The 25,986-nt window shown below is 45.2% G+C and overlaps 1 protein-coding gene across 6 annotated transcripts in view; it reads left to right on the forward strand.

Moving 5' to 3' along the window:
* PRR14 (proline rich 14) overlaps positions 1-25,986 on the forward strand; it is a 489,848-nt gene that overhangs the window by 306,004 nt on the left and 157,858 nt on the right. For all 6 annotated transcript variants that reach the window (XM_078652836.1, XM_078652834.1, XM_078652837.1 and 3 more), the window contains one exon: positions 16,341-17,454. In XM_078652836.1, coding sequence (XP_078508962.1) covers positions 16,341-17,454 — 1,114 coding nt within the window. The remainder of the gene's footprint in view (positions 1-16,340; positions 17,455-25,986) is intronic.

Consider the following 25,986-nt stretch of genomic DNA (forward strand, 5'->3'; position numbering starts at 1 on the left):
TAGAAGGGGGACGATGTTCTTGTTTTTGAATTTCACTAGGACCAGATCCCCACTAATGTCTTTGGTTAGCGACCCTAGCCAGCCCACCCTTCTAACACTTAGAATACCACCGTCATGATTGGGCGCGAGTGGTCTGTTCTTGGAAAGCCAGAATAAGACCTTATTTAAAAGTTCCTGTCGGCTTTCAAATTTCCCATGGCAGGGTGCCGGTATACCTGATAGAACAAGAACAAAAGGAGCGGCTTCAGGAGGCAAGTGTATAGATGCTGCTCTACTTGTTACTCTATTTAGATCCGCTCTGGCAGCAGTGTAATTATTAGACCCGAATTTAGGGGCAACTTTGGTAATAACACATTTTTTAGAAAGCTGTGGTGAAGTTTGGGCATGTTTGCTAGGGTTAATAGGCAATGGAACTTTTGAGGCAAAAAATAAGTCAGGACCGTTGGCTATAACCTTCTTAGGGGTAGAAGGGTTTACATCTTTTGTTATGGAGATAGCCTGCAGGGCTCTACACCCAATGGATGGATCATTATTAAGTGATGGGGGGTTGGCCTGAATGATTCTCTCGATACCCGTAATTCTATCGCCAAGGGCATTAATTTTGTGAACCAGAGGTGATACGATAGAATTAAACAATAACTCTATCTGGGACAGTAAGAGTACTTGGTCTACGTAAGTTCCACTCTCTACCATGGTTAGGGGGGGATTGGTGACTGGTGATGAAAGACCAGCACATGGTGTGTTTAGATGGTTCCCACTTTCCATAGTCTCATCTTGCTTCCTTTTATTATTTGGGCCCTGAGACAAGGCAACACCATGGGTATTTTCTAATAAGTCACAGTTTCCCAAATGGGGTAGAAATGCTAGAACTTTTTACGGGGGAAGGGGATGCCACTAGGGCATATTTAGTGCCGCATAAAGAATTCATGTCCTCCAAAAAAGACAAGTTTTGCGAGTTAACAGAGTTGAATGGGGGTAATTGACTGGTGTCTGACGATTGTTGCGACTCGATCACGTCTTCACCGAAAGTGGACAGTGTTCGTTTGGTCACAGTAAAGTTCAGGGTCCCCTGGCCTGGATCACATATTAAAGGTAATTTATTTTTGGACCCCTTACGTGACGTCTTACAGGAAAGAGAAACACTGACCAGGAAGTGTTATGGGTATAAGTCAAACGATGTGCTTCCTCTGGTTGCAGAGCCAAGGGGGGTGGCCCGTCCCGGCCTCCTCGGTCCTAGGAGGGCCGTAGAGGGCCCGCCCTTTGTCCGGGCTTCGTCCCGGGCTATGTCCCGCGCGCGTCCCGCGTTGCGGGATTAGGCGCGAGATTATATGCACTGCGGGCGGGGGGGCGGGAACGCCGAGGGAAGAGGCAGCAGGTGTGGAGCAGAGAGCCTGCTGGTCCTCGCAGTCCCTCGGCGTATGCAGCACTCCAAATCCTTGTCCCAAAGCACACCCCACACAGAGACACGAGCGCTATCCCAGCGCAGGAAATCCCACGTCGTCCTTCCCTGTGGCCTTCCCTGTGGCCAAATCTCCGTGAGCGGCCCCCGCGGAGCGGGGGCCGCGATAGGTATTTAAATGTTCAGGCGGGGGGCGGGAACGCCGAGGGAAGAGGCAGCAGGTGTGGAGCAGAGAGCCTGCTGGTCCTCGCAGTCCCTCGGCGTATGCAGCACTCCAAATCCTTGTCCCAAAGCACACCCCACACAGAGACACGAGCGCTATCCCAGCGCAGGAAATCCCACGTCGTCCTTCCCTGTGGCCTTCCCTGTGGCCAAATCTCCGTGAGCGGCCCTAACCTAACCCAAATCGCCACCTCACGTGGGCTTTGCAGGGCGTCCTGCCAGTCGTCGTCTGCCAGGTCCCCAATATAAGGATCATGCACTGTCAAGGTCATCACATTAAAACGAGTTATGTTTTGAATTACCGAATTCAAGGTAAAGATGGGAAAGAATTAAGGATAAGCCTCGCCTAACTACCTCAGTGTGGCCTGGAACTATAATTGCTTGTCCATTATAACTTTTTCTGTGTGTTTCATTGACCTGTGGACAGAGTCCAGCAAGACTGGACATCTATGAAGGGTTTATTTTTGTTCAGATCGTGCCTAGGGAAATAGAATTCACTAATTTTCTCTCTCACTCTCTCACTATCTCTCACTCATTCTCTCTCACTCATTCTCTCTCACTCATTCTCTCTCTCTCTCTCTCTCTTTCACTAGAAAAATTAATAACTTTCTTTTATCTGGCACTATGCTCACCTTCAACCCAATACTGCCAGAAGACTTGCAAGGCCTGATTTGAATGCTTGCCAATTAAACTCTACGGTGAACCAATATCCTTTTTTTTTTTTTTTTTTTTTAATTATTTTATTTAGGAATTTTCAAACAAATACAAAGTGCAGCCGTTCATTGTAAACACATCTTGTACCTCATACATATCATTAGTTGGTAAAAAAGAATCAGTACATTGGCATAATTAAAAACATGAAATCAGAGGGTTAAAACATTTCATCAATAGCAGTTTGTCCATGCAGTGTTGTTCAGCCGTCTTCAGAATGGTTTAACATGTAGACAGAAAACGGACCCCACACATCTTGTGGCCTTGAAGCAGTTGGTAATTCTTCTGCATAACAAGTGAGCTGGTCACGACAATAAGCGATATCATGTAACCACTGTTTCAGCTTAGGTGCAGATCTACCACCCCAATTAATTGCAACCCTACGTTTGGCCAGTTGCAACAACATTGCCACCAGTTTACGAGCACTCAACTGAATTTTAGAGATGTTACCCAACAGACATATCTTCGCATCCCACATTATTGTGTCACCCAGGATTTCAGTTACAGCTGTCATTACATCGCCCCAGAAAGCAGCCACTTTCGGACAGGCCCACACTAAGTGCTTAAAATCGGCGTTATCAGCACCACACCTTTTACAACAATTTGTTTCCCTTAGGCCATATTTATAAAGTTGTGCTGGCGTATAATACATCTGATGAATGCAGGGCCGGCGCTAGGCATGGGCAGTGTGGGCAGCCGCCCAGGGCCTCGCGCTCAGGGGGCCTCGCGCCCCCGTGAAAGGTCACACGTTCACAGCTACAGGGCCCCCTGCCTCACCTGATCGCGCCCCCGTGAAAGACACACATTCACAGCTCACTACAGGGCCCCCTGCCTCGCCTGATCGCGCCCCCGTGAAAGGCACACATTCACAGCTCACTACAGGGCCCCCTGCCTCGCCTGATCGCGCCCCCGTGAAAGGCACACATTCACAGCTCACTACAGGGCCCCCTGCCTCGCCTGATCGCGCCCCCGTGAAAGGCACACATTCACAGCTCACTACAGGGCCCCCTGCCTCGCCTGATCGCGCCCCCGTGAAAGGCACACATTCACAGCTCACTACAGGGCCCCCTGCCTCGCCTGATCGCGCCCCCGTGAAAGGCACACATTCACAGCTCACTACAGGGCCCCCTGCCTCACCTGATCACATCACATTGCAGGTGGGGGAAGGTGCAAACGGATTGGGGGCGGCATAACAGCTGGGCCAGCAATTATGTTGGCTCACAATGTCAGGGGTGGGGCAGCGCCTCGGATAAGTACCGGCCATTCTAGGCTCTGTTTCTGCATTTTGTTTCCAGGCAACGGAGGCCCCTTTGTTTCTTGGCAGCACCAGCCGGACACAGGTAAGAGGAGGTGGGTGAAGGGAGGAGGGAGCAGCCAGATCAAATGGCGTTAAGTCATTTGTTATCCTTGACAGCAGGCATGGCTGTAATTTCCTTTTGTACAACAGGAAGAAAGGTCTCATCTTGCAGTTTGTTTCCGCGCATGTGGAATAAATGCCTGACATATTTAACAAGTCAAGAAGGTGGCACCCTGTTTACCCAGTAGCCCCACCATAAAAACGTTTATGTTGTAGATATCAACGTTTGCATTCTGAAACGTGTGTTTTGTTTTTGTATGTGTGCCAACAAATTCTGGCAAGCAAAAAGCTTTAATTTATAGAGAAATGTCTGGTTTAAGGAGTCCATACGGGTCGGGCAAAGCGCTTACGTTTCATAGGGCGAGACTTAAACCTCTTTCTACCCCATGAATTTGAAAAAAAATGTTACTTTATTTGTGAGGGCTTCACTTCAGAATGTGGAGATGGTCTCTGAATAGTTGCCACTCCCCCCTCCCAAAGTTCATACACACTCCTGCTCGCATCTGCTCGCTGTCCCACGGTTTTCCGCAAAGCCCTCAAGTTTCCCTAGTCAATGCGTTAAGTATCCCATCCACTCCAGATTTGTGCTCGGTATTACCGATTTAATGGCAAAGCCAACAGGTCTTGCATTTTGTGACTTATTTGTTATTGCCAATGGCTTTTAACCCGGCTCTACAGTGCAGCATAGCTAAAGAATATTAATAATAAAATTCCTATGACGGCTCCGTCATTTTGAATGTAGGTGCACCATGCTTTTGCACACCTACAAAATGACTCAGGAACATTTTTTTAATACTTTTATTTTGCAATCCGAGTTGGAACAGGGAGGGCATGGGTAATGGAAGGAGGAAAGCAAACATGCGAAAGAGAGAGAGAGGAACAGCGAGATGGGGAGAGAAGCACACGGCTGAAAAGCAACAAGGGAGGAGAAGAGCACAATTGTGAGTGCATCACAAAAGGATGAGGGAGAGAAGCAATTGGGATTGAAAGAGCAACATCGAGCATGACAGGGGAAGAGAAGCACACTAGGGAGACAGCTTGAAAACACATGCATTCTTTTGGAGGGCTTGAGAAAAAAGAAGAAAGAAATTCCTTAAAAGTAGAAGTGGAAGGGTAAAAGTAAATTGCATATGTTCCAGGGGAGTGATAGACATAAGATGGGCAAGGCAAGCCATTCAAAGGGAAGCAGGTAAACAAGAGTGACAGTAAAGCTGGCCAATGGAAATAAATGGGTGGGCTGCAAGTCCTTCTATGCTCCTTGTAATCTCACAATAAGTCTTTCACAACCAGAGAGGAATCGCCCTAAAATGTGGATCAGGAATAGCTGCTTATTGCAAATCAGGCAGTTCTTACAATACATCACAAGATTGAGCAAAAAAAAGCCCCAATAGTGACAAGTGCCATAACTATTGATGTTGACCTCTTAAAGGTAAAGCTAGCATGGCTATGCTATATAACTAAAAAAGGAGTGGTAAGGACTGGTTTTGTGGAAGTAGGAGACTGTAAGATACTTTGTGTAGATTGGAGAAAGGTACCGAGCATGCCTCTGGAACACATTCACCTCTGCCAAGTGTTTGTCATAGCAAGCTCTGTTTTTTTACCCTCGCCCTGCCTTTCCTGGCCCATTGTTCATTGGAAGGGCTGAAACTCACAGGATAACTAGGGAGTACAGAGTGACTAGGGAGTGCTAGGGAGTGCAGAGTGACTGCAGAGTGCTAGGGGGAGCTAGGGAGTGCTAGGGAGTGCAGAGTGTCTAGGGAGTGCAGAGTGACTAGGGAGTACTAGGGAGTGCAGAGTGACTAGGGAGTGCTAGGGAGTGCAGAGTGACTAGGGAGTGCTAGGGAGGGCAGAGTGACTGCAGAGTGACTAGGGAGTGCAGAGTGGCTAGGGAGTGCTAGGGAGTGCAGAGGGACTAGGGAGTGCTAGGGAGTGCAGAGTGCAAGGGAGTGCAGAGTGCAAGGGAGGGCTAGGGAGTGCAGAGTGACTAGGGAGTGCAGAGTGACTAGGGAGTGCTATGGAGTGCTAGGGACTGCAGAGTGACTACAGATATTAAGCTAATGGCAATGTAAATGACGATGCCACTTTTTGTCAATGTTACTGATATCCACATTAGTTAGCTTCCGTGATGCCAAATAAGATCAATAGTACTACGATGTCGCTTTCTGTGATGTCACTTCTTGTGACGCAATATGCAATTAGGGGGGCCTCGCATCTTCCCTTTCGCCCGGGGCCTCAGAAGGCCTAGGACCGGCCCTGGATGAATGTATTTGTAATGAATGAGTTTAAAATTCCCATTTACCGCAAAGCAACCAGTCATCTTACAGCATTCTTCACATTCATTATCCGTAAACGGCTGTGGGAGACAGGCATTCCATTTATCTTTAGAACTGGTCACCTCTGCACCTTCATCCAGCTGCGAAGCAGAGTAGAGCCGCGATACTAATTTAGTTTTAGTTTGTTCAGTGTAGAGTAGCTGCAGAGCCCCCAGGACTGTGGGTTCCTCAGGGAAGAATGGAAATAAGCCTCGCCTGGCAGATCGCAGCAGCGCGTAAATGATTGTGAACATAGCCTCATTCGTGCCCTCTTTCATGAAATCCTGTAGCATGAGAAATTTCCCACCATCCCATCATCATTCAAGATTTTAAGGGCCCCAATTTCCCCCGTTACCGAGAGTGCAGCATGATGGAGAGGCATCGCCGGGGCATACAACGGAAGCCGCTGAGCATGCTTTCCCAGTGTATGCCATGCTCGCGCTGTGCATTGTACAGTGTCCATCTCATCATGCTCAAACACTGAGTACTGATTCACAGTCATTGCCTTCAAGGGTAGGGGGTGAACAGCACCGGCTTCCAACGCAACATGCGGTGTAAGAGGTGGTGCATTTAGTAAACTGTGCCTGCGCACATAGATAATATAGGTGTATGTCGGATACTGTAAACCTACCCAGCGCGTAAGGCTTTGTTAATGTCTACCATCTGACTCGGGCCTTATTGCCCCCCCATGCAAGAGTTCTCAACAGGGAACGCAATGTAGTAAAAAATGCTGCTTGAGGGTAATAGGTACATTTACGAACGGATACAAAAATGTTCGCAAAACTACCATTTTAATTAACGCGACCCTATCTGCAAACATTAGAGGTAAACTGATCCACCGGGCCACCTGATCTTCATGCTTGGATAACGCTGTACCATAATTGGTTCTAATGACATCCTGAGCGTCCCTATGAATCCACACTCCGAGATACTTAACAGGATCAGTAGCCCACTCTAAAGGATAGTTCAGCACAAACTGCTCCATGCAGTCTGTTGGAGAGAATACTGTGGACGTGTTCAAATTGATGGCTAGCCCAGAATACCATTCAAAACGGATGCATTCACGAATTACCTGCTCTTAAATGTTGTGCTGGTTCCCCCACATACAAGACCATGTCATCAGCATTCATGGACGCCGCCAATGGCCGTTGGTAAAAACGGAGTGCCGACCCTACATGCCTTTGCCTCAGCACACATGCAAGCGGTTCCAACACAACCGCAAATAGCAGGGGCGACAACTGACACCTTTGCCGGGTGCCCTGCTTAATCGGAAACACCTCCGACATGTGTCTATTTATACGTACCCGAGCTACCGGGTCCGTGTAAAGCAAACAAATCCAATTGGTGAAGAAAAATAGCACACCCATTCGCTGCATCACTGTAAACATATAAGTCCAGGCAATAGAATCAAACGCCTTTGCCTGGACTTATTATATGGCAGTTTGGGATTCAAAAGATGCATGACCGCAAACAACGCACGCAAATTGTGTGCCGTGGACCTAGTGGGAATAAAACCAGACTGATCCGGAAGGACCATCACTGGCAACAACAGGCTTAACTTTCGCTAGAATCTTTACATCCGTGTTCATGAGGGATAGTGGCCTATATGACTCACACCGGTCTGGTGGCTTACCCGGTTTTAACAAAGCTACAATTAATGCCTCCCTAAGCAAGTCAGTCAGCCTCTGCTGTTCGAAAGCTTTGTCATACATGACCGTTAAATGGGGTAACAACATCTCCATGTACTCTTTATAGAACTCAGGCGGGAGTCCATCTGTGCCTGCTGCTTTCCCATTAGGCGGAGAAGAAATGGGGTCTTTAATTTCTTCGGTTGTCAGCAAGTGCATCAGGAAATCCTGTTGACCCTTAGACAACCAGACCATAGCCACATCATCCAAATATTGTGCTATGTCCGCTTCATCAGCCGTGTGCCGGCTTCCATACATATCTTTGTAATGCTTTACGAACGAATTGACCGAGAATACCAGCCGTGTCAGAATAGGAAGTGTCCCCCTCCGAGATCGCCTGCACCGTGCAATGTCTTGCCCATGGCTCCACAATCCTGGCGGCTAATGCACGCCCTGGTCTGCCACCCAACGCCGCGACAGATGCCTTACTTCCTGGTCCACCAACTCATTATATTCTGACACCTTTTTGCGTATTGCAACCAGGGTGGTATTCTCTGGTGCTTCCTCATACTACCGTTCCAATGCCATCAAGTCTTTCTCTACCCTTTTCATGGAATCCCGTAGAGATTTGAGCATGCCAGCTCGCAAGCCTATACATGCCCCATGGATAGTCACCGTAAATGCTTCCCATACATTGCCCATACTTTGCACTGATCCTAGATTCTCATTAAAATAATTTTCTATAGCCACTCGTATCCCTTCCTTAAATACTGGGTCTAGCAGCGCCGAGGGCTGCAGTCTCCATTGAAGCGGGGCTGGAGCATATGCGGGCATCTGCATGATGAGCAACACAGGCGCATGATCTGATGAGGTGCGGGGCAGATTCACCACCCGGGTAACCCATGTGTTGTTGTCATGCGTTGCGAGACAGTTATGTGTATATGAATAGCAAGTTCCCTCCCGCAACCCAGGATGCCTCGGCCTCCAAACATCAGTGAGACTCAGGTCACACATACCATCCTGAACAGCCTGCGCAGCTTTTTTAATAGTGGAATTGACGTGTGAGTGACGATCCATCTCTTGGTTCAGCACCACATTAAAATCCCCCCCACATATGATGGCTGATGACGGTAACACATTTTGTTCCACGGCATTTTAAAAAACTCCGGATCATCTATATTCGGGCCATAGACATTCACCATTGTGATCAAAGTGCCACATAATCTACCCTGCACTATGACATATCGCCCATTATCGTCAACCTCTACATAACTACTCTCAAAGGGAATATTTTTTTAACTAACACCATCAATCCCCGCACATACGAGGAGTATGTAGATGCAAATCTTGCACCCGCCCACTTCTTGGCCACAGCAGAAGCAGTATGCCTACTGAGATGAGTCTCTTGTAATAGCGCAACTTGAACATTGTGATGTTCTAAGTATATACAGTAACAGAATTGGATAAATGCACAGCAATTTATTTTGTTTCGAAGTTCAACAGTTAGTCGTTTTTATGGTGCACCGTAAGGTGGCGTCGAGGGTCCTGCGACGTCAAGCTACATAACACAGATGTGGCACTAGAGAACCTCTAGTGTCATCCCTTCACGGGCACACAAATGTTTGTCTTCCCACACAAAAGAAGACTTTCAATCCAATGTTTCAATTGTTCATAGAATTTATTTTATGCTTGAAGAAGGATTTATCATCAATATTTCATATTGTTCATTCGATATCATTCATGCGTTTGTAGCTCAGACATTGTCATAAGAAAGCATCCAATGCATTTCGGGCATTATATGGCATGCCCTTCATCAGGGAAATAGACACTGTAAAGCAAGGAATAATAAAATCATATCATCAAAAATTGTATAAGTCTTATTTGCATCAATCATAACTGCAGACGTTTGTAGTTTATACACCAGCATACCCCATGACATGGGCTTAGAGGCAATAGAGTCTGCTCTTCTAAATACAGATCTTGATCAACAATTCCAAACTTTCCTCATGGAACTGATGTGCTTTATTCTATACCACAGCTATTTTAAGGTCAACGAAGACTGGTATCAGCAATTAACAGGCATGGCTATGGGCAATTCGGCCGCACCCACGTATGCGAACATATTCATGCAGTGGTATGAAAATCAACATATTTTTCTGAACACAGATTGGTCTCGCAACCTGAAAACAATGATCAGATACATAGATGATCTTTTCATTCTTTGGTCTAACACAGAGGAGAAACTAATAACGGAACTCACTAAATTCAACAATTTGGATGCACGAATCCAACTAACATGGACCACATCAGAAATTGCAGTAAATTTCTTAGATGTAAAAGTTACCAGAACTCCAGAAGGCTTTAAAACAGATGTTTACACTAAACCAACGGACAGGAACAACATGTTGTTATATTCAAGTTTTCATCAACCCAACTTGATTAACAATCTGCCGTTTTCACAAATGACAAGGGTCAAGAGAATTACCTCAGATACAAGTGCACTGGATGTCAAGTTAAGTGAAGTCAAAAAGAAATTTTTGGATAGAGGTTACCCTGAACGTTTACTAGAGGAAACAAAGAAAAAGGTCGATACATTGGATAGAGAGAAACTCTTAACCATCAAGACAAAATCTGAACAAACACGTACAGTGGTGGTATCTAGATATTCAACATCCAGCAGGAAATACAAACAAACCATTTTAAAACATTGGTCGATATTGAATCTGGAACCTGACTTCAAACAGTCATTTACTCAACCTCCCATCTTTGCTTACACTAGATCAAAGAATCTTGGAGAAATTCTGCAACATAAAACACCCATAACCTCAACATCTACCACTAAATTTTCTGGTACGAAACCTTGCCTTAACTGTGGAAGTTGTAACAATGTAATCCGAGGGAACATATTCTGTCATCCTTCAAAAGGTCACCCTATCAAATTAAAGGTAAATGCCACCTGTGACTCGAGTAATGTCATCTATGGGATTAGATGTCCTTGCGGCAAATTGTATGTAGGCAAGACGGAACGTCGGATTAAAGTACGCCTAACTGAACACAAGTCGAACATTCGTTTGAAAAATATGAAATCTGCATTATCCTCTCATTTTGTTGAGGAACATCATAACATCTCCCAGATCAAATTCATCATTCTTGAAACGGTCCAGAAAATAGAAGGCAGAGACAATTCTAAATACCTGTTGCAGAGAGAGAACTATTGGATTCATAATTTATCTTGTCAGAAACCTCTGGGGTTAAATGAAAGAATTGAACTGGCATGTTACCTGTAATTAATTGCTCCCCTGACTGTTCCTTGTGTATACTATGTGAGTTCATACATATATTTGACACTTACACCTTACATTTTTAATATTCTTTTCCATCTTGCACATTTCACATTAGCTCTAACCATAGAACAGCCCATCTAACATCTCTATAGTGAGTAGTTCTATTCCCGATATTTCTTTTCACTTATATCAATTTTTTTTCCTTTATGACAATTTACGCATTTCCGTCAGCGTATTTTTCAATTTCTTTTTGTAACCGGCTCTTTATTCGTATTATGATTAATAGATTTCAAAACAACTCCCAATGACAGGGGTGTTACTTAGAAAGTAGTCGGTGGGTCGCCAACCTCGCTGAATAGTCTTTCTTCTATGGCCATGCCATGTGATTTGTCACATGACTGGAATCCTGGTTAAATAGGTGAACGCGATCGGCATTTCATTGTGCCATCGCGAAGTACGAGGAGAGAAGGACGTAATCGCGCACCTATTCCCGAACAAGGTTAGTGTTGAGGAACTAGACAGACTATCCGTCTTTGTGACAGAATGACCTCTGCCTTATGGACTGCCCCACCAGTCGAGGCTGCTCTTATAACATCGTTTTTTCTTTAATTTGCAGAATAACATGCATTTCTAGAGACCCAGTCATGTGAGTGATAGTTCTTTTCCTTTGAGAAATTTCCTTTGCTTTTTCACTTGTACTAACCACAGCATGTGAATCACTGAACCCTTACAGTTTATATACAGTTCACACATTTTATACATTATGCAGATTCGTTGTAGTTAATGTTATGATTGATGCAAATAAGACTTATACAATTTTTGATGATATGATTTTATTATTCCTTGCTTTACAGTGTCTATTTCCCTGATGAAGGGCATGCCATATAATGCCCGAAATGCATTGGATGCTTTCTTATGACAATGTCTGAGCTACAAACGCATGAATGATATCGAATGAACAATATGAAATATTGATGATAAATCCTTCTTCAAGCATAAAATAAATTCTATGAACAATTGAAACATTGGATTGAAAGTCTTCTTTTGTGTGGGAAGACAAACATTTGTGTGCCCGTGAAGGGATGACACTAGAGGTTCTCTAGTGCCACATCTGTGTGATGTTCTAAGTATGCCAGTACCTGCCTAGTTTTTTTCGGATTGTTTAACCCCCTGATATTCCACGTAATCCGAATAAGTTTCCCTGATTCTACCATTACCCTCCTTGCTGAGGCATTACATGAATCAATTGATCATACATTACAATACCATACTTTCGAAGCATTAGAGTGTTTACACAGCTGCACCTGTGAACAACCCTGTGAAAAACACCCCCAACCACCACAGCACCCCAACCATGCCGAGGGTATCCCGAAGAAAAAACAAACAACATGTATCAAAATTCCGTCACACCCATCGTGAGTAACAGCCCCCGTGCAACCACATCCCAACAGAAAGCAATTTGGGGTGCACCCACATGAAGGACACCAGAGGCCCAGCGATCCCCTCGATGTAATGAGGGGAGGTCGGGCAACAATATCATCTCCCTCCCCTAGACATCCTATAGAACAAACACATCCGCTCACATTTCAACAGACATAAGTATTACAATATACATTTTGGACCTGTCACAGAAAGCATATTGTGCGACTTCTTAATTGTCCCCCACAGCACTAAGGTAAGCATGACCAGGTGCAACCCCCTCCCGGCATTCAGAACAACCAATACAAAATTATGAACGTCCTTCCCTTATACCCATAGAGTAAAGAATGGACCCTGCAAAAGGTCACTGCCTTAACCAGGAATGTTCTCCACCCAATTCGCAAAGAGGCATATGTTCAACAGTCCTTTAGTGCACAGTCCATGCATCTCAAACCTTACAGACCTTAAACATCCCACTCTATCCAGCAGGTCATGCGTGCAGCCTGTCAATCTTCAGTATCTGCCTCATCCCCATCAGCTCTGTGTGTGCTTTTGCGCTCAATTTGTTTGAGTTGCATAGCGTCTTTTGGGGTCGTGAACAATCGGGTCTTACCACCGTGCTGGATCCGAAGGCGTGCTGGGTATAACATAGCGTATTGTATTTCTAGGGTTTGCAGAAGTTTTTTAACCGTCTGGAACTCCCTCCGCGCCTGTTGCACCGCCGCCGTGAAGTCCGGCAACAACTGCACCTCCACGCCCTGATGGGTGGTAGTGCCCATCTCCCTCGCCAAACGAAGCGCCTTATCGCGGTCACGATAATTAAGCAACCTTGCTGTTATTGGTCGAGGGGTCGCCCATGGAACAGGTTGAGGCGCCAAAGACCTGTGCGCCCGCTCAACCATCAGCATTCCAGAGAAGTTCTCCGCACCAAAGAGTGTTTTGAGCATGTCCTCGATGTAGTGCTCCATCCTCCCCACATTGATAGATTCTGGAACCCCAAGAATGCGTAGTTTGTTACGCCAGGACCTAGCTTCTAAGTCCTCGTTCTTTGCATCTATCACAGACAGCAACTTCTCCATTTGCGCACATGCTTTAGCTGTATTCTCAACCTTTTCCTCAGCATTCGAAATCCGCTGCACAGCCTCTGCCAGGCGCACTCCTTGCTTGTCCAGCTTGGATGCCAAACTATCCATGCGAATGTTTAGAGTGTCGATTTTACCATCGATGGTCTGCAAACTCTGTTGCATGGACTCTAACACGCGCTCCAACTTACTAGAGCCGCCAGCCTCCATGTCCGTTTCCGTGTCTGACGCAACTTGTAACGCCACTTTCTTGAGGCGCTTTGACTCAAAAGTTAACTTGGGTGGCAACTGCTTATCCGGTTTGCCCATCCCGCCTACGTGGGGGTCCAAAGCTCCAGCACACTGCAAACGCCGGCCTCTGTCCACACGGCTAATCGACCAATACACTCCACTTATGCCCCTAGACCAGTGAGCTGCGGTCATGTGGCAGGCGATTGAGATCAGGCGTCACAGATCTCGGCACCTCCAGCTGAATACATTCCCAGAGTATAAGCTGCGCAATTCACCATGTGTGTGAAACCGTACTCCACCTGCCCTCCTTTTAGTCCAGTAGGCGCCGATGTTGGCAGGAGCAGATCTTGACACAGAAGGTGAAGAGATGCTGAATTCAACAATGAGCAACAGCCTCCACCACAGGCAGACACAGTCAAGTCCCAACAGGCACTACTCTTTAGCAAGGGGACAGGCAAATTCACTATTGCTGTTCTTGCGAGCTATGGGCGCGCACCCCGTTATTCACATACTCCTCTGGACTCCACCAATGATAGTCAGGAAGCTGCAGAGGTCATAATCTTTAATCCAGGGCGAGCAAGCCCTCAGACCATGTTCTCCCTTCCGTGCGTCAATCAGCAGCCCCTTCCACTATCTTCCAGTGCCACAGTGAGGATCTATTTGAAAATGGCGCGCTTATATGGGTCTCCCAGAGCTAACAGTGAAATCCATCGCGCATCTGTAGTAATCGCATGAATCATCAAGGCCAAAACACACTACGTATATCCGAGGCTTCAGTTATCAAACGGCGAAGTGTTTTACAGCCGCTTACCGATCTCCCTGCCTCTGTGTTCCAACTGCCCTCGCGCGTCCTCCGCCTTTCTCCGCTGTCCGTTCTATAAAATGACGGGATGGTAATATCCCCAGTGCTTTTCCAACAACTTGCTTTCAGCTGCGCGGCCCGCAGCGATAATTACCATGAGCTGACGCTCACCCGCTGCACCGACTCCAACAGTCCTCCCAGGCGCTCTGCTCCTACCGCTCTCCCTCCTGCGGCCCCCGAGCTCAGAGCACCAGCGCTCGACAGCCCACACCCGGGCAGCAAGGCCGACACAAACCTACACACCTTCAGCAGCAATCTCGCCCAGTGGGGCCACCTCACCGTCCTTGCCGTTCCAAGGCACCGATACCCTCCACAAGCTCTCCGCCAATGTCAGCCGCGGCTAGAGCTCAGCAGCACGTCCTCACCAGCCGCCTCAGTTCTCAGGGAGCCCGGGCCGCCATTTCACGGTGTCTGTGCGAGTCACTGCCGTCAGGCACCTGTATCGCTGATCGCCCAAAGATCTTCGCCTCCGAGACACCAAAAAATAGCCCACTGGTAAGGTGATCACTGCCGCAGCAAAATGTCAATATAGGTCACGTAGAAAGACAGGATATTTGAAGGATTATGGCCCCGACCAGCACCCCCCCCCCCCCCGTGGACCAATATCCGTTATCAGTACACTAGGGCCATCGGTTTTACTGAGTTCTATTTTGCTATCACTTATCTCACAACTTCCCTAAATTCATGTGGCCTCTCAGAACTCTGTTAGATACCAGCACTTCCTTCTATGTTTTTTCTCCTATGCGAGACTGCTCTAGCTGGTGTCAGTCTTTCATGTTCATAGCCCATGGAGTTGAATTTGTATATTAACTATACTTGCTAATCGCAGTTGTTAGGCTATCCCTTATGGTGTGGCAGAGAATGGCCCAGCACTTGGCTGTGAACCAGTCACATGAATCTGCAAGTTATCATGGTGGAACTGTTACTCGTGCTGCACCTTTTGGACAACATAAGAGCGAGGTGTATCACAACAGATAGCAGGATTTATACATGTGTTGAGATGAACCACACATACATAGCTTTCTTTGGATCATTTTTTGTATGCACGATGTTGGTACCCTGGTAGCGCTATAAGCAAAGGAGAAAGAGAATTTGTTTTTGTCTGATTTACAAATGTATAACTTGTGCAATATAACTGGAGCACATTTATTTCTCGGTCCTTGTCTTATACTGGCTAGCCCTCAATATTGCTATATTCAGTGCGACAGGTCTGAATCCCAGGAAATGCACCGCACTTTTGAGCAATTCAGAGGGCAGGTTTCTCTAGCTTGAGTAAGACTGTTGGTGTTCATAGCGTTATGGGTGATCTTAGAGTTCTGAAAATATTCTGCTAATTGTATTGTGTGGCTTGTTCAAATGTTATTGGATGTGCATATATATTCATATACCTGATTAGCAGACTTCATTCTGGAAGACACTTGGTAAGCAGCATAAAACTTTAAAGTATTTTGGCTTGATTGAAAAAGAGGTCCTAGTTTAGAGGCTTCCTAAGTATCATAAGGCAAAGAAAACTGAACATCCCCTTTAGGGCTGGTTGTCAAATAGGCATGCTACAGTTCTTTTATTGTGTCCCTTGAGCAACCTATGGTCCTGCAACAAGGGTGTATATATCTTATCTAAGCTTTTCCCTGTGACATAATTAGGAGTCCATAAAAGCTGATTGTGCTGTTGATATGTGTCTTAGATTAGCAGACTCATTGGTGTTTTCGGAGTGAACTGAGCTGCAGGTTGGATGAAGGATTGAACAGTAGGTTAAGCAGTGGGTTGGGTGGGGGGCATATTGGTAGTGTTCTATCTTATGACCTTTTGTCCCTTATTTATTTCTTTTTGCAGATTTTGCAGACTCCCATATGGATAGCCCAATTGGTGGGACTAGAGTGCTTCCAAAGCTGCCAGAGGAGAATTCCCCTGAGGAGAATTGCACAGGTGTGGACTGGACACCGATTGCTGAACTTCTCCCACCCCTCGCCTCAGCACAGCGATTTCACAGTTGGCGCCTTGCTCCACTTTTCAGCAGCATGAAATCCAAGCTGGGAAACTTTGCTGAGATTTTTCTCACGCCTGTGAAAAACAAGTTCACTGGGACCGGAGGCATGGACCAGCCGGCCACTAGTGAGGTTATTCCTGGAGTTGCTACTAGGAATTTGTTTTCAGACTGCTCACCAACTGGCTCTGCTTTAGGGGGAGAGGCCAGAGATGCCCCAACATCTCTTGCTTTCCAGACGGAGACCAGTCTGTGGACTCCTACTAGCATGGAAAGGGAAGCAGATCATGAAATTGCCGAGTGTGCCAGAGGTACAGGGAATCTACCCACTGTCCATAGCCCGTTGTCCAGACAAGGTTCCCACATGAAGTGTGTCAGCCCTAAACCAGTTTCTCCAGCCAACACACACTCCAACAAGGCCTGCCACTCTTCTTCGCAACAGCGGAGTAGGTACCGGAAAGAGCTAGCCACCTGTCGCCCCTCAATTCATCATTGGATGTCACCATACCGGGATGGGAAGACCTGCAGTAGCCCAACTTCCAGTATTTCCTCGGAAGGCGATACAGAAGTTGTTAGTGTCAAAATGGAACTCGAGCTTGCTACCACTCCCAAGCCCTCTTCTGTCCGGAGGTTGTTGAGTCCATGTCGCTTCTTGAGCCGCAGCTACTCTTGCCCAAACTTTACTTCTAAAGAAATGGATCTGTCCCCCACCTTCCACCAGCCTCCCCAAACTATAAACTTTCTCCATCGTCAGCGGCGTCACACTGTCTGTAGTGTAGAGGTCACCCGGGAACTCTCTCGCAACGTCCTGTCCCTCCAGTGCCTGAAGAAGGAGGTTTTCCCTTTCCCTGGCTCTTCTGCCCACAACCAGCACTTCCTGGTCAGCCCTGTGGTGTGTTTATCCCGCCTTTCTCCTACCAGCCATGAGTTCACTGACGCTATCCAAGACCCATCTCACCCCAGGTAATTCTTCCTTTCTCTGTTTTTCTTGACTTCCCCCCTGCATTTGTGAAATTGCCTGCATGTTCAAGCTTAGTAAGGGGCATGCACTTTACCGAGTCACAGTGCCTACATAATACATTGAGATAATTCTACATACAAAATGCATGTCAAGAAATCTTGTTTGATTTAGGAATAAGGCCTTTCTTTTAAAGCATGGTTCTTTGTTTACACATGGTATACAAAGCACTTTACAAACACAGTACATTTATTCAGGACACACTAGAGAGGCCTAGTTTGTAACCATAGGTAAGTAAAGTAATTTTCCAGCATTTTGGATTGTCTGTCAATTGATCTGCTTAATTGCACATTCTGAGTGCTGATGTTTCTAAAGATATATGAATTGAAATGTTTGTGAGCCAACAGAAGCTAGGCTTCAAAAGGCCATTTGTTGCACCGTCTGAGATATTGGCTCTACTGTAATTTCCTGAAGTCTAGATTTTGTTTGCACCATTATTTCACCATGTGTGGGATCCTGGAACAGTTTATAAGATGGGACTTATTGTAATTTTTAGAGATGGATTGTTATATTATTCTGGATTAATTTTTCAACATGTTATCAAGTGTCCATTTAAATTGACATTACAGTTGTGCGTTCTGAGACTTACACTTGATTCCTTTTTAAAATGAAAGAAAGTAGGCAGATGGGTAGCACAACTTTACATAGAGGGAAATTGCCCTATTTATACCCCCCCCCCCCCCACACACACACACACACATCTGACTTTCCAATCTACGAGGGCATTGATGTGACCATTCTCTTCCAATTTATTTTTAAATTAATGTAAAACATGTTATGAAGCCTAACCTCCTAAGTCCAGGCCAGAACTTGTGTATGTTTTCACATGATGGGTGGAGAAATAGCGTTACAAGTTAAATTATTTCCTTCTCCCTATTAGCACAGCAAATGTATGGACTGATCTCCGGGTAGTAGGTATTCAAAACTCGGCATTAAGAAGGATTGTCATAGGCACTCTTCCACTTGAGCCATACCCTTTCCTAAATCAGTGGTTTGACTCTCTGTCGCAAGTTAAAAGATTGCGCAAAATGAGTGAATTTTAGTCTGCTTGGATAGCTCCTTCTATTGTATGAGACTGCATAAGTGACAAAACGTTGTTTAAACTTTACAATCACCTATGTGGTGTCTAGGTAATAAGGTGATTTAATTGTGATTGTTATATCCCTTTCCAATTCAAATTCATCTGGGTTCTCAGAGTAGAGGAAAACAAGAACTTGATGGGTGGAATTCTTGAATTAGATTAGATTAAAGCATATAAAGCGCTTGGTTACTCCAACGGAGTGTCCCTTCGCTAACACATCCCATTCTTTACAGACAAGACCTATCCAAAAACAACAGAGATTGACACCAGTCCCCCGAAGGTGCCATGCATTCAAAGTACATCTTTGAGGGTGCCCAGATGCGAGTCCTGTACTTACTGTGTCCTAGAAATGAATCCATATAAAAATGTATTGTTTAATTAATTAAACCCATAATCTTTTATCACAATAAAACATGATACATAGTAAAACGGAGTTCATTATTGAGAGAAGCTTAACAGTGTTAAATCCATGTACAGGAGTAGACCAGACAAAGTGCGTTGTTTGAGTGCCTTATTTGACTTGTAGTTAATCGTAGCTGTAGCCACCTGCTTAATTTTTAACAATGAGTAAAAATTTAAGCAGGAAATTAAAAGTTTCATCTCAGATTGGTTCACTATCAGCAGTCTTTGAGTATCTCTTTTTCAGAACCTGGTGTGGAGCTTTTGTTAAAATGGTGTGTTTATTTAATTAACCAGTCTAATTGTTCTATCCTTTAGAATGGCTGGTACAAACAGAAATATTAAAAGCATAAATGTTTCAAAATGTAATGAATTTAAAATCTGTGCAAGTTCGGCAATGTTTGGAGAAATTTGGTACCTGAGTCTTTAAATGGGTGGCAAGCGGCATGTGCAAGCTTGTTCCAGTGTGCAGGGTTATAGGAGTACCGACTCCAAGTACTGCAGTTTTACTGCGTTCTAACATGAGGGCCAAAGGGAGCTCCATGGAGTGTTTGTTGTGTAGTTCCTATAAACCTATATAGTCTCTGTGCGTTTAGAAAACATACACTAGGGTTTTGGTGTCAAGAGTGATTCAAGATACCCCCACCGGGAATGTTAGCCTGTATACCAGCTAGCTCACAGTGCCACTAGAAACCCGTCTTACCAAAGAAAGAATAATTCTTCGCAACTATCGAACATGACAACCCTGATCCTCCAGGATCGTGGAAACAGTGTATTACTTTTCGCTCAGTCACTCGTGCTAACTTTGTCTCAGAGAGATGCACAGAAGAAACGGTGGGGATGTTTTTCAATAACATTTATTGAACCAGCGTCATTCTAGTGAAACACAGGTGTGCTGAGACAACCACTAGACAGTAACAGATATCAAAGATGTCAGCACTAACAGAGTAAAAGGATGGTAGATTTCTACCATTGTGCTAAACCAATGAATACAGGCAAGTATATAAAATACATGACAGTAGAATGGGTACTCCTATGTTGCGACCCTAACTAGATGTACCGAAGTATACCTATCATGTATGTGGGTGTAAAAGCCAAGACTCCCTCTAGGATAAAGTCAACCCATTACCTGAAGTGAGAGACTGTGGGCCCTCTTCTTGGTCTCGAGATAGACACCACGCAAGGCATGTCAGTCCACTGTGAGCTGGAGTTTCTGCGTGCTGGAACCTCAGTGTGTTGGCATGGAAGTCCTTTTCTCCTCTGACTACCTCAGCAAGACATGGTGTTTATATGCCCAAAGTGGTACCCTCAGGGAATTTACCTTGCTGTGTCATGTCGGACTTAGGATGACAGAAGGAATGACCCATGTACATAGTTATTATGCAGGAGAAGGTAGTCCTGCTGAGTTTCCAAGAATCCTCATGCATAATGGATGAGGCTAGTTTTCAATGAAAACCCCGTGTCCTGTATGCAGTACCGTACCTAGGTAAAAGGTTAGTCCCAAGAACCGTTATGTAATGTAATGGTAGGGGAAAATATAGATAAAAGGTTAAGTTGATACCTGAGCCTATATTGGGGTACCTATATGAAACATAATAGATTTATAGGATTCAGATTCCCCTAATGATGATCCAGGCTCTTGTAGTATTCGGTCCGCTTCCCCGTAGAATTTGCCGACCTGTGCTAGGTCATTTGGAGTGACAGATGTATATATGAGTAGTAGTGCTTCCTTGCATGATCTTATCTCATGTTGCGTAAAGATAGGCCTCTGATACCTGTGTCTCTGTTCGGATAAACTTGCACAGCAATGTACAATATGAACAACTGATTCAAAGTGGTATTTACACATCCTGCCTTGTTCCTAAGCCAGGGCCCAGTTGTTCCAATATGCCCTGTACTCCCTGATTAGTGTGGTCAGTAGCCTAACTGATAGAATGTTCTTGAATGCTTTATTGGATGTTACAAGCTCCTCCGCGACTCTAATGCTTCTTGCATTGTTTAAGTCCAGATCTCCCAAGGCCTTCTGAGCTTGTTCCTTTACTTTACTTTTTAGCTGTACTTTGCTGATTTGGAAGGCTGTCAGAGGTATTGGATCCAAATTTAATGTTGAAGCAGCTAGTTACAGGTACTTCGCACAGGCGCTTTTCTTGTCTGAGAATATTGCTATAAGGGCACACTGCAGAGTCTCTGGGTCAGCCCGGCTCACCTGAAGATAGTTGATTGTCTTTTTTGCATGCTACGTCCATGCTTACGAGGTTGAATTCCAGACGTATTATAGTGCGCCAGGTGTGCCTTGGCATGCGGAATATTTTCTTATATGACAAATTGTGACTCCACGCTAGTGCCTCGGTTAGCCTTCCAGGATAGACAAGGTGGCCATAACTTAGTGTTGGTACAAGTCTAGCCCTGTTGACTCTTCGTTTTGCCTCAGCCGAATGGCTGTTTAACTTGTGGTGGAGCGAAGATAGGGCATACGTTGTCTTTGCTGCTTTGGCTCCTATTTCCTTTGTCTGCAGTGTTTGTTTCCCTGTGTCCATCAGCCACACCCAAGATAGTTGTAGTTAAATAAATCTTCAACTCACTGGTGAAGCACAACATGGTAAAAATCTGTCTGGGGTAGCTTCCCCCACCGACCCCCCCCCCACCCCCCATCCAAAAGGCACACGGTCTGGCAGGTAATGGGTGACCTGGTACTAATAGGGCAGGACCAAGGCTAATCTGTGCAAAAATGGCCCCTGTCTTGAGTGGCACACTGGGCTGGAAAATAAATGATAGACTATGGTGCTGCCCAGAAGAACAATTGTAAGTGTCAGAGATTAATTCAAGCATTCTACCCATCTCATTTGTTTTTCTCACGGAGAGTTTTAGAGTAACGTTGCTCCTAAAGAACACTGTGTGTGACTCTGGGCGCAGAACATGGTGCTCACTAAAACATTCGAACTGCAGGGATGACGCAACAAAATCAACATTCCAATATAAGTGCTGTAAACTAGAGTTATGCTTGTACTCCAAGGGTGACCTCATAGGTTTTAACAAGAGCCAGTTGAACTCTCAAAAATAAATTATCATCCTTTTCTAATGTTAAGGTAAATCTGCTCACATGGCAATCCAAGTCTGAAATCGTTTTGTTAATAGAAAAAACGAATACTCTGTGAATCACAGAATCCGTTTGACAGAGTGACCCCCAGCAAACTGAATTTGAAGCATGCTTGGTAATCAATGGCAAGGTACAAATTTATAGCTATTCATAAGCGGGCTGCAAAGGACGTGATGAATTCAAAAAAGGTAAAAGTATAGGTGCTCGAAGACTAAGATCATGAGAAAGGCGGCATTCAACCTTCAGCTTGCAACCAGGATGTAAACATTACGTCTGAGCAAAGTAATCCACCATTTTGAATCCTTTCTTGGATTCACATGGTGTGCAGTATTCCACCATCTAGTGGTTAGGTCTGCAATTGTCTTTTGGAGTATTTTTTTGGTGGGCATTGGCATCCACCACTTTGTTGTGTCCATCCCCTTTGCGACATCAGTCCTGCACACCAGGAAGTCGCTGTGCTTTGTCAGCATCTTTAGGTTGTTTTCTTAACCATTGGGTTGGAAGCAAGATGGTGAAGCTCTGAATGAATTCAGGGAAACAAAGAGTTGTTGAGCAAAACACCAGAGATAGGGATGAAAAGCACCAACTAACACTGAAAGCCTCACATGCCCGGAATAAGCTGAGAAAGGGACCTTTCTCACCATGATGGAGGACGCGTTGGACCGGAAACACTTGACTGGAAAAGTTGGAGAGATTGTGTACGATGGGAGATGGAGAATGCTCCCTTTAAATTCTTTTCCAACTGCCACCACATGTTCGCTCAGAAAGACCTGCACAGGGTCTGTATTCTGTGCCTTCCGAAGGATCATAGTGCCAAGGGAGAAGTGTGGCTCACTGGTTAGAAGCGGCAGACCCTGAAGCAGAGATCGGACCGGGACCAGGGTTCAATTCCAGACGCGGCAGGGTCTTGGGTCAATGTCCGTGGACTCGATAATTCTCGCCGAGGTGCCTACGTTAACCATGGGTCCCACTCTGCAACTCTGGGCAATAGCTTGCTTAATCTCCACTACGGCCCCATCAGCGCCGGGGATGCCTGGCTTCACCTTGGAGGTGCCCAGGAGGGACCATCTCACAGGGAAAGCCAGGACGGGTTCCCCAGCGGTACACAGCGCCAGGACACTCCGAGATGGAGTAACAGTGCGCTTTACAAGTATACTTACCTTACCTTATGAATCCTGTGTATAGTTTCAGCCCGAGGTGAGGCTGAGACAACGTTGAGCACACTATGCTATGGTCGGTACGCAGAAGAAGCAGCCCTCTCGGAAGGAGTTGGGCATGTCCAATGACAAGAAGGAGGGAAGCATCAATGACACTGAACTGGCACAGGGAAGATAGTCCGACACAGAGGATGGCATGATCAATGTCGAAAGACTGTAGGGTTCACGGAGAACAGGAAAGGAGAATGATAGGAAGAAATGCCAAAGGTAACTAAGCAGCCGCAAGGTTCAGACTTGAAGTCCTTAAAGATAGCCTTACGTCAAAACCCTCAACAGTTGAAGGATGGGAAAGACAAAAGAGACAGATGGGTCCAAACTAAAGGCCAGCGATTAAGGCAAGCCTTCTGAGCTCCCCTCCGCGTATAACACTCCTGACAACAGATGACGAACAATGGTTGCTCAAAGTTGAGTGGAAGAAGCACCTGTTTGAGGCGAAGGTGGCAGCTTTTCTGCAAAGGACGAATGACTTTGGCAAGCCCCTGAAGAACTTTTGCATACCACTCTGAACTGAAAGAGGGAAAAGGTGAGGCGCAGGAGATTGAACCCCCTTTGACTGTGTAACCCGATGAAGAGGAACAAGAAGAGTTTTTATAACACGGGGGCAAGTACTCGTTAACCTTCGTGAGTTAGGAATAGCAGGTGGAGATTTGGCATAACGTAGATGCAGAATCCCCAGCGGAGGGCAACAATACCTACACCTGGAGGCCCAGCCTGTTAGGCAACCTCTTGATCTACAATGCACTCATGAAAGTAGCAGCAAATAACTATGGAGTACAGCTAGAGATGCAAAAAGAGAATTCCTATTTCCTCCTTGAAAAATGGTTGCCCTCACAAAAGAACATATAACTTCGCATATTGCCCACTCTCCTCGACCATGGAAGGGAGGCCTTCCGAGAGCCAGTCACAGCTAAGGCTGTGACCCAATGGGTCTTTAGTGTAGTTCCTATATTCCCAATAGGCTCTGCGCATTGGAATAATATATTCAGCAGTGTAGACGTAGGACTGAGGTTATCTAGGTCTCTCCTGACTATATTAGACTTAAGGTTTGCCAGCTAGCTCAGAGGTCACTAGAAACTTTCTCGAATAAACGAGGAGGAGTTTAACCTTCCTGGATAGACAAGAAGGGATTAGCTTCTGACAACCATAAAACATGACAACTTTGCTCTCCCTGAATAAGAGTGTATCTCTAGAGTTGTGTGAAAACAATAGACAGCTATTTCACTCAGTCAAATGTGCGTACTTAGTTTCACCAGAATGCAGAGAAAAGAGAGACAGGCGTTTTCAATAAAAGGTGTTATTTATTGAGCAGTCTTTTTCCTCATACAAGAGAAATGAATTGCCACGATTGTAATACTCATGGTAAAGTAAAGTGCGTACAGTAAAAGGAGGATTATAAAATAATACTGTAAAAGCATTGATATGGTTTCTTAGCCATATGATACTTTAAAATAGATAAAATATATACATACATATATACATTGACTAATCGTACTCAACTGGTGCTTCTAAATACGCCTACCCCAGTGTACCTGACCTAAGCCTAATACGTGGGGAGGAGTAAGTAAGTAGCAGTTTAAGTTAAGTTTGTTTTGCCAAGAATCTGACTCAAGAATTCTCTGTAAGGGTTTAGTCAGTTCCGTACCTGGGTAATAGAAAGCAGGAGGTCTTGTATCTCTTTCTCAGGACTCGATATCCCAGTAACTCGTGAAGGTATCTGGAAACACCAGAGCTGGATTTCTCGGCAGGAGAAAAGACAGCGTCTCTCTTAGTGCGTCAAGGAGGAGGGGCAGCGTCCGTGGGCTCTCGCATCAGCTGGGTTCTCGGGCAAGTAGATAGCTGCTCTGCTCCAGAATCACCACCGTGTGTTTGCTTAAGGCAACGTTGGTATATTTATACCTGAAAGGTGCCTGGGTTTGACGTAAGGTTGGACATAAGACGTCAATAAAGATGTCACTAAGAACTGGCCGTTCTTACAGTGCTTTACAGGAGTTGTAGGACGAAATCAAAACAAAAGCAAGGGGGATTTCCCAGGTTGCTGGAGGCTTGGTTTTGTTTAGAGAACTCGGTGTGCTTACTAGGGGGCCGGAGAAGTAGCCCTGCTTAATGTGACAGCATGTGCTACGACTGAATTATGGATATGATTATTATGCCGTTGTATGGATATTATTGATTATAACCGGACAAGGGCATAAAATAGGAATATCGATTCAGGTTCCTAGATAAAACACTACACCCACTCCACGAATTAATGTCCATCATTACTAAAACTTAAGCAATAGTAAACATAAAAGGTGCATGTGTATACCAACCCACCCCAAAATACATTTTTGCATTTGAAATGGTGTATGCGAAATACATGAAAAGGATTATAGGTACTGTACGCTTTTCAAGCAGTGTAATCATTCATTAAAAAGGATGCATATATATATATCGGCATGAATCATTTGCGAGATTTACACATGAAATGGCTCTTAATACAGAAAAAAAAGAGGTCGAGACCATTCCATCACATATAAATACAGTTGCTGTAAATGTGCTAGAGGCTGACGTGATATATTGTCTTTAGAGTTCCTAAAATAGAAGCTCTGTTCTCTAAGAATAGTTCTACTTCAAGCAGAGTACATGTGCCAGAAAAAAGGTAAATATTTTGGAATCGGGGGAAAAAAAATTATTTCGCTTTCAG

The sequence above is a fragment of the Lissotriton helveticus genome, chromosome 7 (genome assembly GCF_964261635.1).
Source record: "Lissotriton helveticus chromosome 7, aLisHel1.1, whole genome shotgun sequence".
In the NCBI taxonomy this organism is placed as follows: Eukaryota; Metazoa; Chordata; class Amphibia; order Caudata; family Salamandridae; genus Lissotriton; species Lissotriton helveticus.